The 18,687-nt window shown below is 49.8% G+C and overlaps 1 protein-coding gene across 7 annotated transcripts; it reads right to left on the reverse strand.

Moving 5' to 3' along the window:
* Positions 1-1,127: 1,127 nt before the first annotated feature.
* ZNF275 (zinc finger protein 275) lies at positions 1,128-18,192 on the reverse strand. 7 transcript variants are annotated; one of them, XM_045473189.1, is made up of 7 exons: positions 18,079-18,094; positions 8,990-9,082; positions 8,829-8,908; positions 8,417-8,525; positions 7,880-7,947; positions 7,567-7,655; positions 1,128-7,253 (listed from the first exon to the last, which is right to left on the reverse strand). In XM_045473189.1, exon 7 carries the CDS (start codon positions 7,193-7,195, stop codon positions 6,068-6,070), a length of 1,128 nt encoding a protein of 375 aa, XP_045329145.1. In that variant the 5' UTR covers positions 7,196-7,253; positions 7,567-7,655; positions 7,880-7,947; positions 8,417-8,525; positions 8,829-8,908; positions 8,990-9,082; positions 18,079-18,094; the 3' UTR covers positions 1,128-6,067. The 7 variants fall into 7 exon arrangements, with proteins under 7 accessions (XP_045329145.1, XP_045329150.1, XP_045329147.1 ...); XM_045473194.1 differs by lacking the exon at positions 18,079-18,094 and having other exon boundaries at positions 8,990-11,707; XM_045473191.1 differs by lacking the exon at positions 18,079-18,094 and having other exon boundaries at positions 7,567-7,658; positions 8,990-11,705.
* Positions 18,193-18,687: the final 495 nt, after the last annotated feature.

Below are 18,687 nucleotides of genomic sequence, written 5' to 3' on the forward strand. Positions count from 1 at the left end.
CTCAGGTAAGCAAAAGAGTTATTGGGGGTCTCAGAGGAGGGTGTTGTTGGAGAGGCTACAGGGCTCCAGAAGTCAGGGGGCCCTAGGAGAGGGTCAGAAAGGAAGATTCTCAACCCCCTACAAGAAGCCCCAGGATATCCCCTACCCTCTGGGCCCAGTGTTAGTTGTCCAAACAGATCTGTGGCCTTGGCTTTTGCATAACTGAAGTTTGCCTGAACAGACCTTGCACATGTTTGAGGGAAACATAGATGGACTTCTCAGTGGCAAGTACATCATGAAACCAGCAAAGCAGATGAATGGTTCTCTCCAAACAACTGGCTTGTGAGCAGAGATGGCTGGGATGGCAGTGGGGTGTGGTCGTATCACCACCACCTGCCAAGAAGCTGCATTTGGGGTGGAAAATTAATTGATAGAGTGATGAGGATGGGACCCTGGGGGAAAGATGACATGGGTCTTGCCTGGGCACCTCCAGGGAGATTGGGATGGCGGGGGAAGGCGTGTTCCTTTCCAACAGTTTCTCCTTGCTGTTACAGCACACCATGGCCCTTGAGATCCCAACCCAAGTGCTCGTGGGGCTCCTGGGTGCTTGCCCTTCTGGGACTGGGCAGCTGACTCCACAGGTGAGCCTTGTTTGTATTTGGCAGGTGATGGGGGGTCAGGAAGCCAGGGGCCTGTCCTCACTACCTGCCTTTCTGGAGGCAATGATCATTGGAGAGAGGGCCAGCCACTGGTCAAGAGGACTGACCTCCTCACTCCCACCCTCACCTAGACCAGAGAGGCTGGCCGATCCTCAAGTCCTAGTAGCCACTTCCATCACTCTATTTCTGGTCCCTAAGGGAGGAGCTCAGGGTCCAGCCTGGTGTTCTGTTCCCGCCCGGAATTCAGACTCTGAGGAGAGCCCGAGCCAGGGTGGGAGAAGGGACCTGGCTGAATGACAGGCCTCTTCTGCCAAGGGACAGCTCAAATGTCCAGGGAAACCAGCCCTTCCTCATCAGGGCACCTCCTGTCCCCTCCAGGCATCCAGTAAGTGGGGGTGGGGGGTGGGGCAAGAACTTTAGAGGGCAGAGAAAGGAGCAAGGGAAGAGCTGTTAACCGAAACTCTGACAAAATAAGTCAAGGAAGACCAATGCCATTTAACATATATTTATTGAAATCTACTTGATGCAAGGCACTGTGCTAGATCTGGTAGGGGAATCAGACATGAAGGGTCACCCCTGTCTTATAAGAGCTCACAATCTAACAGGTGGGAGAGGGTGGGGAGGGCGAAGCTCTAGTGCAAGGCTGATTATAGTAAGTGCCATAAAACAGACAAGTTAAGGAGATCAGGGAGGGATGAGAAAAAAGCGCCAACAAATGAACCGTGGACTGGGGCGGACACAGCTACTCTTCTTAGATATGCAAATAACATTAAAGGCCAAGTTAAAAGAGACCATTTCTAGTTTCCAAAGTAAACAGCTAAACTGATACCATGAGGAGAAGTACAGAATGTAAGTATACTAGTAATAGAGAAATTCTCAATTCCCCAATCTCACAGATTTTCTGGAAGTAGCGAGACACTTCCAAAATAAAGAACAGGGTGGGTGTTGACTTAACTCATTTCATGGGGCACACATGGGATCCGGACAGGAACACCCGGACAGAGGCATTGGTCAAACTCATTGAGACTAAAAGGCATAGGTTTTCCCCATCTGAGTGAACAGAGTACCACATTTAAACAGGTGTCTACAACAGTCAGGTGGGACTCGGGCCAGGAACTCGAGTCGGGTAGAACATGAGGGAAACCAGCCATGTGATTCTTCTCAGGAAGCAGCCAACTGGTAAAAGGCAATTGACTCTTGACAGATTGCAAAAAGCAGAGACCCAATCAGGCTGGCTCAGGTCAAGGGAGTCTCTGGTGGGGACACAAATGAACTCATGAGGGCAGTTGCCAGAAATCCAAGAACATGATGGGGTGTGGACTGCCTCAGGGAGATAGCTCTGGAGTGCTTAGCAGGATCTTCAAGCTGGTGCCACCTATCGGATCAACTCCCCTAAATGCTGCGTGGCTCCCTCTTCTTTCCAATACCAACGAGAAGATTCTCTCTCGTTTTTCTTGTTTGCACTTCACAGAGAACCCGAAAGGCCCAGCCTGTCGTTGCCAGCCAGCTCTGATGACCAGGTGCTGCCCTTGAGTCAAGTGTTCAGTTCTGGTTTGATTAGTGTGGCCTGGAAGGGGAGTGAGGGCCACAGGGCACACAACAGGGCTGAAGCCCAGAGCACGTGGAATGCCAACACTGTGAGACAAAGGTACCCTCTGTGATTGGGTGGGGCTCATTCTGGAAATGCAGAAGTGGGTAAGACACAACTAATCAACACAGTTAATCTTAATAAGCAGCAAAAATGGTAAACAGGAACTTTCATTTAAAAATTTCAGCAAGTATTCAAAACTTTAATAAAAGCAATGGAAGGTTTCTTTCAGAATATAAGAAAAGGATATATTTCTAATGCGAGTCGGCATTCTATGTAACCCAACTGCTCTTCATTTCCCTTGCAAAAGAAATACGGGTGATTAGAAAGAAAAAGTGAAATGAGGTAGATACACAAATGCATAGACGAACCCACACAATAGGAAGCTTGATCACATTTTGCATCTGATGTAGCAGTATACCTACAGAAGCCAAGGAAATCCACCCCCAAGTTACCAGAGGCAAAAACTGAACTTGGCACAACTACAGGACACACGTTAAAGCCACAGACTGCTTGCGCCGGAGAGAGCACAGACTTCACCCGCAAACACAGTGACAGAGAAGATGCGGTCTTTAGTGTTAACTCTAGAAGAGGGTTTGGGAGAAAAGTATAGAACGGGGAATGGAAAAAAGTCAAGGAGGGCAGGACAGGTGGCCAGGATGCCAAGATGCCGTGTCCTGGCTTGGGAGAGAGGGAGCAGTGACGACAATACTAGGTTCTGAGTTAATACTGTATCTGGATCCTTCATAAAACCTGACATATGGCTAGCGAACAAGCAAGAAATGGCAGAGCACTCCCAGTGAAAGCTGCCAGACTTGCCCCCCGTGAATGTCAAATTCTTTCCCGAATGACAGTGGTGTCAAACACGTCCTGACAGCTTGAAAAGAGAAAACTGATGCCGAAGGAAGCGGTGATGGCAGACACAGTTTCACAACTACTGCGAGAACTGAAGCCCACAGAGCAAAAGGAGTTGCTATGTAACAGGTGCTGTTGGCTTCTCTCCAGCCTGAGGGTCAGGCTGGAGACGTCACAGAGAGCCACCGTTGTGGCCCGGGGGGCCATTCCAGAGGACCTTCTGGCTAAGGTCACAGGGGTCGCCATGGGACCCTGCTTCCCAGGATGGGGGCCTGAGGAGCTGTTCCAGATGTGCCTGCCAGGAAGCTCGGCCTCAGCCTGGGCAGGCCCCTCAGAAGCGTATGCTTCCTCTGTGGGCCCTCGAGAGGCCCCCCAAGCGCGGCTGCTGGGAAGTCACACCACAGCCCCAGCATGGCTGGCTTCTACCTGCGGGTTCTGCAGGCCACCGGGGGCCAGGTTTCTGGCCAGCCCTTGCTGCTGTTCCCCCTGGGGGAGACTGTCGAAGTCACAGCCTGGCCCCGGGACGACCAGCTTCTATTTCTATGCCACACAGGCCGTCAGAAGGGCATCGGTGCCCTCCAAACCCTTCTTTTGTCACCCCTCCCGGGCATGGCTGCTGCAAGTCACAGCTCAGGCCTGTGGTGGCCAGCTTCTATCACCAGGCCACACCGGGCATCGGAGGGGCGCCGTTCCTCTCCGAACCTTTGCTCTGCTGCTCCTTGGGTGTGGCTGCAGGAGGTAACATCAGAACACGTGGGTGAATTTCCCCCTAGTTGCCCAAAGCAAAAGCCACCAAACTGACCTCTTTCTAGTTCCAGAGTCACTCGCTAGGAGGAGGATGCAATCCACATGACAGCATCGGTCAAGTGAGTCTTCTTGTGTTCGAGGAGATGTGTCTCTGGTGGGTCTGCTGCTCAGGCACTGAATCCGTGCTGGGCATGGCCAAAGCTCCCAGGAGCTTGGAGGACAGCCAGCTGTGGCCAAGACCACGTTTGGACCGCCCCATTGATCTAGTTGAGGCCCAGCCCTGCTGCTGCCAGGTAGGGCTATACTGAGGAAGAGTCAGAATGTTCTGGCCATCCGAGATGGAAGTTTCTCTCGCGTGTCTGAGTGGCCAGGTTGGATAGTCAAGTACTGCCCACAGACATGCAGAGTCCGCATCGTGGATGAGGAGAGAGCCTGCTTCTAGGGCCCGTTCCCATCCAGCCTGCCCACCTGGTGCATCCACCTTCTGGTGGGGCAGGGCTTTCAACTTTTCACTTGTAATTAAAATTCTAGAAAAAAACATCATCATATCTAACTACTGAAGCAATGAAAGTTACGGCTTCACGGACAACAGTGAATGCCCGGGTATGTAAAAATTAAGAGCTCGCACAACAAAAATGTAATAAAACTGCTCCAAAGAGCAAAGCAATAAAACTGGAAAAGAGACCATCACAATCGATGTAGAAAGGACTGCTGTATAAAGTCATTATGTCCAAAGGTAACTTGATAACTGGTCAAAGGAGATGAACGTACGGTTTGCATGCAAGGAAACAGGAACAGTATTTAAGTCATTGCACGAGAGAAAGATGAGACTAGGAGTCAGGAGGCCTGGGTCCATCCCCAGTTCTGGTACTAATGAGTCACAGGATGACGGCAATAATTATGGTGATGACAGGAGATGACCTTCACTGAGTGTGTGCCTTCGGGCCAGGCGTGGCATCACAGTTCCCATGATAACCTTAGGGGTAGTCCTGGGATTGCCCCTGTTTTACAGAGCTCGAAACAGAGGGCTGGCTCTGTATGAGAGGCTACCATTCCCGAACAAGAGGCATCACCTTATACTTGAGTCCTGGAGACGTCCCTGTTACGGGGGTGCCCTCAGCTATTTAATTCTGAAGAAAACAGTGCTGCTTGAGGACAAGACCTATTAGCCTGGAACAGACCCCAACCGATGCTAGTTTTGGACACACGTGGAAGTCACTGGAATGAACTGGTTCAAGAAAAATGGATGCAAAAGAAACGTAACCCAGATTCAGTACTTATTCCTAAGAGTATGACCTCACAATGACAAGTTATAGATGCTTCAAAAAAGTCTTTTAAAGGTCATTTGAAAAGGCAAACACATCAAGTGGTTATGTTGTAGGGCTACAGGACAAATTGAAGAAACCAACAATCGTCCTAATGTTATGTGAACAGGTACTTATGGCTTGGGAGGAAACTTCTAGCGAGAGCTTTGTGCAGGGATTGTCACAGTGCTACATGGCACACAGCTTGGATGAGTTGAAGCCATTGGATGTGCTTTGAAACTGTTGGATGACTCAAGAGGGGGCTGCGAGGTTGGGGAAGATGGTGAGGTCAGAGTTGCGTGTGAGGCTTTAGGATAAAATGATCTTGTGGAACGGAGTGAGGGAAAACAGGCGGCTTTTCTAAATTAATATATTATTCTATGTAGTATGTGATTTACAATATGCATGTATAACTGAATTAATAAATTAAATATTATAAGACATTTGAGTATTCTATTTACATCCCTAAAAATTTATAAATTCAAGTAGGCCAAACGACTCTGGGGCTTTGTTCTCTCCAGGAGAGCTGGGGTCCCGTCACACGGAGGCCGTCATTGAGTCGCTCCTGAGGGAGCGGCCTGGAGAAGAGGTCCTGCGAGCCCCTTCACCCCCGCAGGCAGGTGTCTCTTCTCTCCTTCTCCTGCTTCAAGGCCCGTGGGTGTCAAATACCTTGAGGGTACTTCCTGCCAGTTAAACGAGTCAAAATAAATTAGAATGTCGTAGAAGCAACTCTCAACAGGCAAAATGGGAAACGTGTGCACTTATAAATTGCTGGTGACGGTATAAATTGGGCTCAACCTTCCGGACGAGAACAGACATAAGTGCTACAAAACTGGTCATCTCCTTTGACTCTGCCCTCCCCTCTAGGGACTCGCCCCCCGCGGGAAGCCGCCACCGGCCTTGGGGCCGTGGGGCCGTGGGCCTCGGGGCCTCGTCTAGTCATGGTGGGTTGGCTGATGCTTCTGCAGTGCCGCCCGCCTCTTGAACACGCGGCCACACTCGCTGCACTCGCAGCGTCTCGCTCCGCTGTGGGTCCTCCGGTGGCGACTCAGGCCGGAGCTCCGCCGGAAGGCCTTCCCGCATTTGTCACACTCGTAGGGTTTCAGTCCGCTGTGGATCCGCCGGTGCTTGATCAGGTCGGAGGGCCCCCGGAAGGCCTTGCCGCAGTCGCCACAGCCGTAGGGCCGCTCCCCGGTGTGGATGCGCTGGTGCTCCAGGAGGCTGGAGCTCTGCCGGAAGGCCTTGCCGCACTGGCCACACTCGTAGGGCTTCTCGCCCGTGTGGATCCGGCGGTGCTTGGTGAGCTCCGAGCTCCTCCGGAAGAGCTTGCCGCAGTGGGGACACCCATAGGGCTTGGCCCCGCTGTGGATGCGCTGGTGTTCGGCCAGGCCGTTGACACCCCGAAAGGACTTGCCGCAGTCGTCACAGTCGAAGGGCAGGTGGCCGGTGTGCACGCGCTGGTGCTTGAGGAGCTCCTGGCGATCCAGGAACTCCCTGCCGCATGCCTTGCAGGCGAACGGCTTTTCGGAAGTGTGGAGCTTCTGATGGCGAAAGAGGTGGGTGCTCACCTTGAAGGACCGCCCACACTCCTCGCAGTCAAACGGCTTCTCTCTGCTGTGGACGCGCAGGTGCTGACTGAGGCCCGCGTTCTTCTTGAATCTCTTCCCACATTCCTCACACTCGAAGGGCTTCGCCTCCCTCTCCATTTGCTCCCTTTCCTCCATGGCATCTTCCGGCGCTCGGCTGGGCCCCGGCTGGGGCTCTGCAGCCACGTGGCTCTTCCGGTGCTCGTTGAACTCAGAGACGCCCCTGAAGACCCTCCCGCAATCGCCACACTCCCAGCCCTTCTCCTCGCTGTGAATTCTCTGGTGCTGCACCAGGAGGACCTTGAGCCGAAAGGCATCCCCACACTCCTTACATGCAAAGTGATGTTCTATGGGCAGGTTCTGGGGGCTCCCCCCACTCCCCTCCAAGTCTCTGCTCTGTTTGACCTCAGGGCTGGGTGCACCGGCCATCGGGGAGCTGGTGGACGCCATCTCCTGGGGCTGAGCGTCTTCACCCATTCTCTGCTGTTGTGTCACCAAGATGCTTTTGGAGACGGGCACCGCAAGACACTGTACTCTGCAGAGGAGGAGGGAAGGAGGTTACTTTCCTTGGTCAACAATCACCTTCCTCCCGAGACAGCTGCTGAGCACAGGGCCCAGAGACCACGCAGCAAGGTGGCCAGTGCCCATCCAACCAGAAGCAAGGACTACAGAGGAAAAGGGGCAGAAAGGTGTCACTGCTGGACGCCCCCTACCAAAGGGGTGCTGAGGAGGTCTCCCCTCCTGTGACTGAGAAGCAGCCACACCCCCTCCCCAAAGGCTCGGCAGGGGCCTCCTCCACAGTTTCTTCGCACTTTCCAGGGTTCTTTTGCACTCAGCAGAATGCTTACCTCAGTCTGTGTTCAGGGATGGCTCAGATGCCAGCACCATGTGGCCTTGTATCAGGTGAGGAGCCAGGCGGCAATCAAAACAGGAACTCCTGCTGGCGGAAAAGGAAAAGGGTTTTGGTGGCAGCCAAAGATGCCATCAGAACACAGCCGGGTGGGGGGGGAGGGAGCGGGGCACATGGCCTTCAAAGTCGAAACTCTTTTAATCCACCAAGCATACGTAGCTTGGTTGTGCCCTCAGGCAACTCATTCATCCCTGCCCTTTCCCAAGGGCTGGCTCCTGCCAGAGACTGGATGAGGCAGAGTCTGGGCCCACCTGGGTGGAGTGCCAGGGACTTGTGAAGAGCTGGTCCTCCCTTTCTGCCTGTTCACACTCCTCAGTGCCTGCAAATGGAAAGTCCTACTGTTCCACGACTCCCAAACTGACTCAGCAGTCTCGCCCCTCCCACCATGTGCAGCCCTCAACAGGGCATAGGGCCTTGCCGTGCCAATCTCTCTCTCAACAACAAACTGTAATAAAATGGCCATTCAGTTTTTGTGCAATTTAGGATTAAAAAAAAAAAAAAGTTTTCCAAATGATAGTGGCCACCTTGTTCTAATTTCTTTCCCAGTAAAAACCTGAGGAGGCTTCTTTCCATGCCCTTAGGAGTTGGGAGGGGGCCCTGCCAATTTGAAATGGTGAGGGTTGGCAGACCCTTTGCGTTTTCTTACAGCTGATCCCTAGGGTAGGGGGGCATAAGCCCCCAGAAGGCAAGGTTGTGCAGGGGTAATCCAGGTGCTCCTCAACCCTCACTCGGCTGCACAGGACCACGAAGCTGTGGGGAAGCTGGTGGAGGGCCAGGGGCATCCTTACCCACGGAGTTCACATTCCTGTAGTATGCCAGTGTCCTCTGCTCAGCGTCCAGTCTCAGGCACTCCTTTTTTGTGAGGTACTGGGCCACGTCATCAAATGTCACTGAATCCTGTAAGAATTCCCAGGGATAAGCAGTCCTTCTGTGCATTCTAGAATGAGGCAGGGGCAGCACTAGTAACAGCAGGGATAAGAGGTGAGGGTCTGGAGTAGATGTGCATCGCTAGCGTGGAGATCTAAGCACAAGCGTCAAGAAATCCTGGAAAGAGAATCTAACCAAGCACCAGAAGACCTGGGCCATGGCCTTCGCTTTGGCCTCCCACTGTCTTCCCAAGAGACCCCAGTTCAATCACTTTCCTGGATTGAAATGCAGCTCCTGCACCAGCGTAATGGGAATTACAAGCCCAGCAGGTACCCGTTTCTTGGTAGACTCTGAGGAGGACAGCAGAGGGATGGAAGGCAGCAGCAGGGGTTCAAGTCCTGTAGTGTGTCATGCTGGGAAAAGAGGTAGAGGCTAAGGCAGACTCAGGGAGCAGTGACAGTTTCCCAAGCCAGGCAGGGGGAAGCACAGCTCACCTGGGCCTCAAGGATCTCAAGAGGGCCTGCCAGGACCTGGTTTCCTGGGGCTCCATCCTGGGGAAGGGCAAGACCCTGGGGGGGCAGGCAGAGCTAAGGAAAGTGAAAAGAGCCATGAGTGACAATAGCCCTGTCTCTGGCTCACCTAGGACAAGACTAGTGATTTCCTCTTCCCTGGTTTTAAATCTTATTCAGTCTTCTCTTGCACAGCAGCTGAGTGACAAGCTGGAGCCACAGGTATGCCTAAGAAAACAGACCCCAAACAGTGGAGAAAACAGGCTAGCAGAGAATACAGGCAGGCCAGAGAGAACCCAAACAAAACGAATGAATGTTGGCCCAGGAACAGCCCAGAGAATATAGACACAGATGCAGAACGAATGGTAGCGAGACTGACTCTCAGAGACAGGCCGGCCACAGGTTTCCTTAGCAGCCAGCCTCAAAGAGGTCAGTGCTCACACTGCCTAGGAACGAAGCTTCCCCAAAAGAATATCAGAAGAACTAACTAAGTGAGAAGTGAGAGACCTTTCCAACTTTGTAGGGGCAACAGAAAAACCAGATTGGGCCACTGGAGGCAAGAGAAGCTATGTCTTCTTGATCAGAAGCAAGGCCCTTTAGAGGCCATACCCCATTCAACTGAAACAATGAACCAGGTGACAGCGAGAGAGATGCAGACCAGACCATTTCTGTGGTATGTCTGACAAAATGAAAAGTTGAACAAAATTGCTGGAAAAAAAGAAGCTGCAAAGAAAAGATCTTCAAATACCAAGCTGCTAAATAAAAGATCTGAACGATATGTACAATTTACCTTTTTCTCCCAGATTGCAAAATATGTGAAATATTGTAATTAAGATACCACAAACGTGTATGCATCATAGGCCTCCCATTTCAGTGAGTTCAAAGAAACAGGATTATGGTTTCTGTTCTGATATCAAGTCAATTCAATTCAATCCAGACCTGACTGAGAAGGAGGCATTTTTCCAGTAGCTCACGGAGTAGAAAACCCAGATACTCTAGAAAGACTTTGGCATAAAATTAGATATTATATTAAAAGGGATAGACAGAGACTTCCACTTCTGGTCATGATAGAGTAACAAGGAACAAATGATGTCCTGCCATAAACAAGTAGACAACTGGACAAAATAGCTGTGAAACAAGTTTTCAGACACTGGACAGCAGGAAGTGCTGGATCATGATCCCAACAGAAGAAACACAATGGAGATGAGCCTTATCATTGCCCCGGCTCTGCCTAGAGGCAACTGCCAGACTGAGAGTGTAGGGAAGGGGGGGACTCAAACAGAGCTTGGTGGCTCCATCAAGACACAGACTAGCATTTGGGGCAGCTGATGCAGCTAGAGGCTGCAGAACACAGTTCCAGAAAGGAGGGAGCTATGCAGGAAAAACGAGCTCCAAAAAATCAGCAGAAAGCTCCCCTTGAACTTTTCCTAACATGCGTGCATAATAAAACTCCCAAAGACTACGAAAAGAATGACCAGGAAGCTTTAAGCTGAACAATTTCCAGGACACACAAAGGTAGGGAGATGTTCAGTATCCAACCAGCCAGGGTAGAGAGTCCTCCGTGATCACCGAGGGCATTCAGTATAGAATCAGAGGGGCCAGGCCTTGTAGTACGACTGACTGACCCCTGGAGTCACAGCTACCCTGAACCTGCTCTAGAAAAGCTTAGAAATAAGCTTCAACGTGATGAAGCTGTTCCATAAATAACTACCTCCCAAAAAGGAAGTCCAACACTTCTCAAAGTGAAACAACAAAATCTAGACACTCAACAATATAATCTCTATGATGTCCAACATCCAAGAAAAAATTACTGAAATGCCAAGAAGCAGGAAAATGTGACCCATGGCAAGGAAAATCATGTCAATAGGAAACACTCAAAAATGAAACTTACAGACAAGGATAACAGCTAGTTTAACTATGGATAAGTATTGAAAGAAAAACAGAAACATAGTGAAAAAAATGGGCAATATAAACAAGATCCAAATGGGACTTCTGGAGGTGAAAACTATGATAGTTAAAATAAAAATTTCACTGGATGTGATTAACAGCAGATTAGACAATGAATCCCCTCCCCTCCAATATTAGAAAACTTGAGGACATAGCAATAGGAACTATCCCAAGTGAAGATCAGAAAGTAAAAAAAGATATTTAAAAAACAGTCTCAGTGACCTGGGATAACAGAAAAGCACCTAACACATATGTGATTGGAATCTGAGATGAGGAAAAGAGGGAAAAGGATAAAAATATAGTTGAAAAAATGATGGCTGGAATTTTTCCCTCAAATTTGATGAGAACCAATCCCTATGCAGACTAAACACACAAACAACAAAACCAAAAAAACCAAAAAAACCACACACATACACCAAAACACACCATAATGAAATTGCTGAAAACTAGTGTGATAAAGCGAAAATCTTAGAGCAGCTGTGGGGGGTGGGGGGTGGGGACGACCTGTTCTTTACAGAAGCACAAAGAGTAACTTCTTATCAGAAAATTCGCAAGCCATCAAACAACTGAATGACATTTTTAAAGTGCTAAAGGAAAAAAAAAAAAAAACCCTGCCAACCTAGAATCCTATATTCATGGAAAATACCCTTTAAAAATGAAGGCAAATAAAATCTTTTGAGACAAAACGCTGAGAGAATTGGTCACCAGCAGACCTGTACTATGAGACATATTTTTTAAAAATGTTTTTATTTAATTTTGAGAGAGAGAGAGAGAGAGAGAGAGCACGTGAGCAGGGGAAGGGCAGAGAAGCGGGGGTGGAGGGTGAGGGGTGAGGGGTGTGGGATGTGGGGAGGGGACAGAGGATCTGAAGCAGGCTCTGTGCTGACAGCAGAGACCCCGATGTGGGGCTTGAACTCACAAACCATGAGATCTTGACCTGAGCTGAAGTCATGTGCTTAAACCGACTGAGCCACCCAGGCGCCCCTGTACTATGAGACACATTAAAGAAAGTTGTTCAGGTGAAGGAAAATGATACCAGATGGAAACCTGGATCTACTCAAAGGAATGAAGAAGAACAGGAATGTAAATATGTGAGGAAGTAGAAAACACTTCTACCTCATTTGTTTTTATTTATATATATTTATTTACTCTTTAAAAGTTTATTTATTTTGAGAAAGAAAGCAAGCAGGGCAGGGGCAGAAGGAGAGGGGAGAGACAGAATTCCCAGCAGGCTCTGCACTGTTGGTGCAGAACCCAGTGCAGGGCTTGAACTCATGAACTGTGAGATCATGACCTGACCAAAACCAAGAGTTGGATGCTTAACTGACTGGGTCACCCAGGGACCCCCCACTACTTTATTTTTAAATCTTTAAAAAAAAATAACTGACCATTTAAAACAATAATAATATTAAGGTAGTGTGGGGTTTTATAACATATGTATAAGTAAAACATATGATTGTGTGTTTTAGGAAGCCCTCCAAGACTCTCATGCATGCTAATAAGCCAGTAGTGAAGATAAAATACAATTCTAAAAAAAAAAAAATCCAAAAGAAGAAAGGTAAAGAAACAAAGGAAAAAGAACAGATGGGACAAAAAGAAACAAACAACAGGATGGCAAACTTAAATCCAAGCACATGGATAATTAAGTTAAATGTAAATGGACTAAACACTCCAATTGAAAGGCAGAGGTTAATTAGACTGCATTAAAAAAACAATACTCAACTTTATGATGTCTATAAGAAGCTTTACATATAAAGGCCTTAAATGTAAAGACATAGATAGGTGAAAAATAAAACGATGGAAAACAATATACTATGGGTGTAAATAATCCCAAGGACCAAAATAAGAAGAGAGGGTGAATGGTGAATGTGGTGCAGTGTTCAGGAGACCTTACTGAAGAGTCCTAGAACTCAGAGCAGGAAGAAAACTGGAGATCTTGAACATAAAATCAACAAGTGGTAGAAAACAAGAAAAAAAATGCAAAAAAAAATCAACAGGTGGCCAATATGGATGACATGCAGATTACAAAAATGCAAATCCTTCATAGAAGATGTAGACCGACAGTAACTGTTTATTAAAAACTCCAAAGAGCGTAAGGGAAGGGGAGTGACTTGCTAAGTATATATTTGCATTTTAGGAGAAAAAAAGGAATAAACAGAGTGACTTGTAGCTGAAATGAGCACACCTATACTGTAACATGTGCCACACTGGAGAAGAGTCTGGGTTTAGAATGGTCTTCTGCTTTCTGTTTCTGCAACATGTGAATTTTTAGTGACCAAGCTGTATTTCTTTGGTAATCAGAAAAGAATAACAATTTTAAAAGATTTGGGTAGACTTTAGATAAGAAAGATGCTAAGCATGCAAGAGGGCAGGGCTAAGGCCAGAGAGACAATGGGGAATGGCCCTGGGAGCTGAGCAACATCCTGAGATACTGACATGGTCAAGGTAGATACAGGGGAAAGGGCTGCTAGGAATGTGTGGGCAGTTCCAGAAAGCTTAGAGATAGGACCATGGGATTGGGACTTCCTGGGCTCATCTCCCCAGGTTCTCAGTGCCACGCACGGGTGAGAGCAGAAGGCCTCCTTTGGTCTAAATGTCCACAGAAGCCCCATTCCCATCTTTAACCCACTGCCCAGCACGGGTGGTTCCTTGGTGTGTGAGTGAAGCCCTAGGTACCCAGCAGCCAAGCCCTCCATGTCCCACTGTCACCTGGGTAGGGCCCCCTCTGGGCAGTTGGATTCTTCCTGGTATATATTTGATGTCTGGTTTGACTTTGACTTCCAATACAAAACAAACTGGTCAGAGATTACTTATATAATTCATTGAAAAAGTTCACTTCCATTGACATTGAGCTTTTGCTCACAAGTGGAATGGACAGAATAGCTCACATTTACCTTCTGAGAAAGATGGCCTGTTATAAACTTGTCTCACTGTCCTCAAGCCAAAGACCTAAGGCCTTAACTCCTTAAAAAGACCCTGGCTCAGGCCACCAGGCCCATATCCTTCATCCCGCATCTTAGTCATTCCTTCCAGACACTCTGGCATTCATTCTGTCCTAAATATGCCAAGGTGATGCCCCTCAGGGCTCTTAACATGCCACAGGAGGTTCCTTCTAAGAATTTAGGCCTCATTCAAGTGTCAACCTCCTCAAAGTGTCTTCACTCTCCAGCCCTATCATGATGTACTCATAACACTTTTCACTACCTAAAAATCCTCTGAAATTGTTTTTACCTGACTCCCCAGGAGAAATGTCACCTCCCACAGGAGAGAGACCTGCTCTTTCTTGGTCACCCCTGGAATCCCCAGCATCTCTAGGAGCCCCTGGCACTGAGTGGACACAGGATAAACTGTGGGGGGAGGGGCATGTTAAATGGTGCAAACCTTCAGTTACAGAGCACCTACTATGTGTTTGCTACTGTGCTTCTCCTTCCCTTCACATAATTTCATTATTGCAACCTATAGTTATTACCACCTCCATTTTACACAGAAGAGAGTCATAGATCCAAGAGCTTAAGTAACTTGCCTAAGGTCCAGCTCCTAAGATTTAAGACTTTTGGAGCCACACCAGAGAAAAGAAATAGGCAGCCTTCTAATACCAGGCTGTATCCAGAGAACAGGCAGTTACTGAACGTAACGAAGGACCTGTAGCAGACGGACAGATGGAGAGAATCCCAAGCAGGCTCCACGCAGTCAGCATTGAGCCTGACATGGGGCAAATCTCTGCCTCTTAATATAAGTAATATTATCTTTCTTCTTTAAGTGTGATCTGAAGTGTGGTCTAATGACTATATGCTCCCTGAGAGTGAAGGCCCTATCAAAGGTTGACTGCAGATTCCACCCTAGACACTGCATGCAGCTGCTTGATGAGCACAGGGAAATCCTCTCAATGCTAATCCAGTGCCTGACAATCTGAATAATGTATTCTACAACATGAGAGCTCATGTGAGTGCAGAAATAGCCCTGATATGTACTTTAGATGGCAATGTAAATTTTAGTCAACTTACTTATGTAGAATTTTCTGTATAGAACCAGCAACATTCAGAGAACCAGAATAATCATTCCTCTCTGATATGAAAGAACAGAAATTAAGAGGTGAATTCAATAGAGACAAAAAATAACCCATGTCAAAAAAAAAAAAAGGTAGTGAATAATTAGGTGTCTTCTGGTTGCATTTGAGCTCAGAATCCCTCCTCAGGATGTCTGGCTACTAGTAAGGGTCGCTTCTGAGCCTAAAAGATCAGTGTTTGACCAAGTCCGTGGCACAAACAGCCATGCAACCTCCCTAGCAGGTACTGTTTTTCCCTGCGCAGTGGAGCAGGGGTGAGGTAGCAAGGCCACCCAAACTAGATCTATCTGGCAGCTTCTAGAAACTTCTAAGGGGTGCCAGAAATACCTGGACTCCCTGGAACATCTAAATAAGGACCTGTAGCAGAATGTCCTCAGGCCCTGGAAGACAATAGGTAGCTCATGGTGTTCAGTTCAGTTCTGGGCCAGAGCAAAAATGCCCTGGAGGGTGTCTTTATAGGTCAGACAAGAGACCTCGCTCTTCAGCATCTAATGCAAATGGGTGCCTGCAGCTTTCTGTCCCATTCAAATGATTACCTAGATTCCCAATTTTCCTTATTAGAGATCTGTTTTCCTTTGAGTCTTGTTGCTTAGACTGAGAATTGTCTGTGGGCAAAGACGGTTTAGTGACACTGACATACATGAAAATACAAGCACTTCTAGAATGCAAAGAATATTTCACACCATCTTGCATCCTCACCGTGGGCATCCTCACCCTAACAGCATGACGAGCTTTAAGGCCAGCAGACGTGGTCTGTAAACACCCAGACTTACCCAAAAGAGACATACAAGGATGGCTCATTGTGTCTTGGGACAATTCTGAGCGATAAGTCAGGCAGGAAAGGTCCCACCTGTTAGACTGAAATAATTTGGGGGGACAGAAGCAGACTTGGATGCACCTTCCGAGAACGTGTCTGTTTGGGTCATGAGTACTTAACCAAAGGACAGACCGAGACAACACACACTGCCGAGATCCTGATCCACCCCGGCCAGGCAAGGCCAGGACGCTGACCCGAGCCTCTGGGCTGGAGCTGAGCCTGGCCTTCACATGCTCTCAACTTGTCTCGTCAGGATGTGGCCATGAAGGCCTTGTTTGGGCCCAGCCTGTACCGTGCAAGCGCGCTGTTGCTAGAAGTGGCAGAATCCTAAAGGGCCAAGAGAGGGTGTTTCACCAGGAAAGTCTGTTTCTCTTGGGATGTTTGTGTCTGTGTGTGTCTTTTTCCGTGTGCGTGGGTGGGAGGCATCTGTCTCCATCTTCTCCAGTTTTCCTCTCTCACTTTGCCTGGGCACCTGTCCCTCTCTGTTTAGGTTTCTGTTTTCTTTTCCTTCTATAAAAAGCCAGAAGGTAGACCAGAAGGGGATTTTGTAGTGTTTGTTGTACTTAACTGAGGAAAGGTTTATGTTGCCCTTTCCCCAAGAAGACGCACGGCATCTTACTAAAAATCAAAATAAATTGTGAAGTTTAGATTCATTTAGGTTACACTGCCCTGGATATGAGAGATTCTACATGGGTATGGGGGCTGCTCATTTGGGGAGCCCAGGCAGGTTAGGAGCAGGGCTAGATCAGTGTGTTAGAACCCTGGCTTGGGGTTTGCTAAGAACTCAAAGGGCAGAGTAGCAGGTGTGGGTGGGGCCAAGGAATCTGCATTTTCAACCAGCACTCTTGGGACTGGAATGTGGAGCTGCGCTTTGTTAGTCTGGGCCTGTCTAGAATCTGGAGTCTTCCTCACCTCCAGCACTCAGAAGACAGGACTCTGGCCTGTGAGCCTCCAGTATGGGATCCCACTGTCTTTGCTGATTGTCAGACTTCTCGGAAGAGAATTCACACTTTCTAGTGATTTTCCAAGGGGTCTCTCACCCAAAGAAGGCTGAAAATCACTGCTCATCAGGATTCTAAACATAGATCCAGGGACATTTTTGGGGAATGGACTGGACTGTGCAAGGCACCGTGCAAGCTGCTTCTACTTAAAGGCTCAATGGGGGAGGGAGGATGGGGAATGGGGTGAGGCAGCATTAGTACCCAGAGGGGGTGCTGTTCTGGCAATCTCATCTGAAATCCTTTGGTAAAGGAAAAATGTCGGGCCTGAGGTTTAAGAGAAAATATTTCACTGACCAAAGAGACCGGAGGGGGTTGGCAGCCAGGCTAGGCCAACGCTGGCTGGAGGGCGTCAGTTGGAACAGGGTGGGACCTCCGGGAAGAGGGCCAGGATTTTGGGGGGGGGGGGCGGTGGTGTTTGAATGGGACCATGGGCTTTGGGCCGCAGGCAAGCGTGTGTTTGTGAGGGTAGGATGGAAAAAAACATGTAATTAATCACCCAAATATAGACTAGAGGAGGCAGCAAAGGAGTTTAAGGGGGGGGGGGCACAGGAGCAGGAGATATGGCCCCCCAGAAGGGTGACAGAAAAAGCCCTGTTCAGACCCAGAGCCTGGAGCTCATCTTCACCCAGCAAGGGCTGCCCCCCCTTGCGCTCCCTCACAGTTCTTGGACTCTGGGCTAGTCCCCCATCCCTCCCAGCCACCCTGAGGCTCAACCCCCACCCAAAAGAAAAGGAGGAACTCCATCAGCAGGAACCGTCCTCAGCTCATCCATCCAGCGCCCCTGACTGCGTCTCAGCCCCTCCCCCAGACCGGGTAAAAGCCCTTTAACCTTCCCAACGCCCCCTCCCCCTTAGCCTCCATTGCGCTGGCGCAGGGGTCCCCTCCTTCCCATAACGACCAGTTCCCACTTCCTCGTGTCCCCTCAAAAGCAGCGTAGGCCTCGGCACATCCGTGATTCCCGCTCCGAGCGCCGGCCCCCGCGAGAAGGCCTTCGGGCCTCCTCGTACCCGCCATATGAGACTCGTCCTTCACTCTGGATGGCCTCAGGGCCGAGCGGGCCCCGAGGCGCCCCCCAAAAAACGCTTGGCCGCCCCCCACCGCACACTCTGCGGAACACTCACCCTAGCTTCGCGCACTCTCCCAGGCCGCCCCCCTGCGAATCCTCCCGTGGCCCAAACGATCAGCCCAATCCTGCACACCCTCCCGCGCCCTGCGCACATCCTCCCGTGGCCCTCACGCTCACCCCGGCCCCGTGGCGGCCGACGCGCGGACCTCGGCGGAGCGGCGTTGGCGCGGCCCAGGCAGGCCCGGCGTGGCAGGAAACGCCACGGAGCCGCCCGCGCCCGGCTGAGCCCAGCAGCCCCGCGGCGCGTTTCCGGAGCCGCGGGCGCAGCCGGGGGTAGTGGGGGAGCAAGGCCCGCCCCGGCCCCGGCCCCGCCCGGTCAGCCAGCCCCAATTGGCCCGGAGAGGGGGCGGGGCGGGGCGGGGGCGGGGCTGAGACCCAGGGGGAGGGGCGGGCGCGACTGTGGGGGATCTGCGCTTGCGGGCCTGATTCCTAAGTGGAGGAGGGAGGAGTGGAATGAATGTGGTAACGAGTGAGTGAATGAATGAATGCATGAATGAATGAATGAATGAGTGATCGAACGAAGCAACCAGCCCATGAAAGAAGGAACGAAGCAATGGAAAGAACCCTGCCCCCTCGGACGCCTTCTGGATGCTAGTGACGGTGGGGGGACGGGAACCGAAAGCGAAGCAGAGCAAAGCCAGGTCTCACGTGAGGGGTCAAAGCTCCTTACTGAGTCACCAATGCCGTTGTGAGCCCTTACTGTGCCAGGCAGTAACAATACAGCTG

Source organism: Leopardus geoffroyi, chromosome X (genome assembly GCF_018350155.1).
Source record: "Leopardus geoffroyi isolate Oge1 chromosome X, O.geoffroyi_Oge1_pat1.0, whole genome shotgun sequence".
Lineage (NCBI taxonomy): Eukaryota > Metazoa > Chordata > Mammalia > Carnivora > Felidae > Leopardus > Leopardus geoffroyi.

Excerpts from the sequence above, each read along its gene's own strand:
- ZNF275 (XM_045473190.1), bottom strand. The coding sequence starts at position 7,195 with ATGGGTGAAGACGCTCAGCCCCAGGAGATGGCGTCCACCAGCTCCCCG.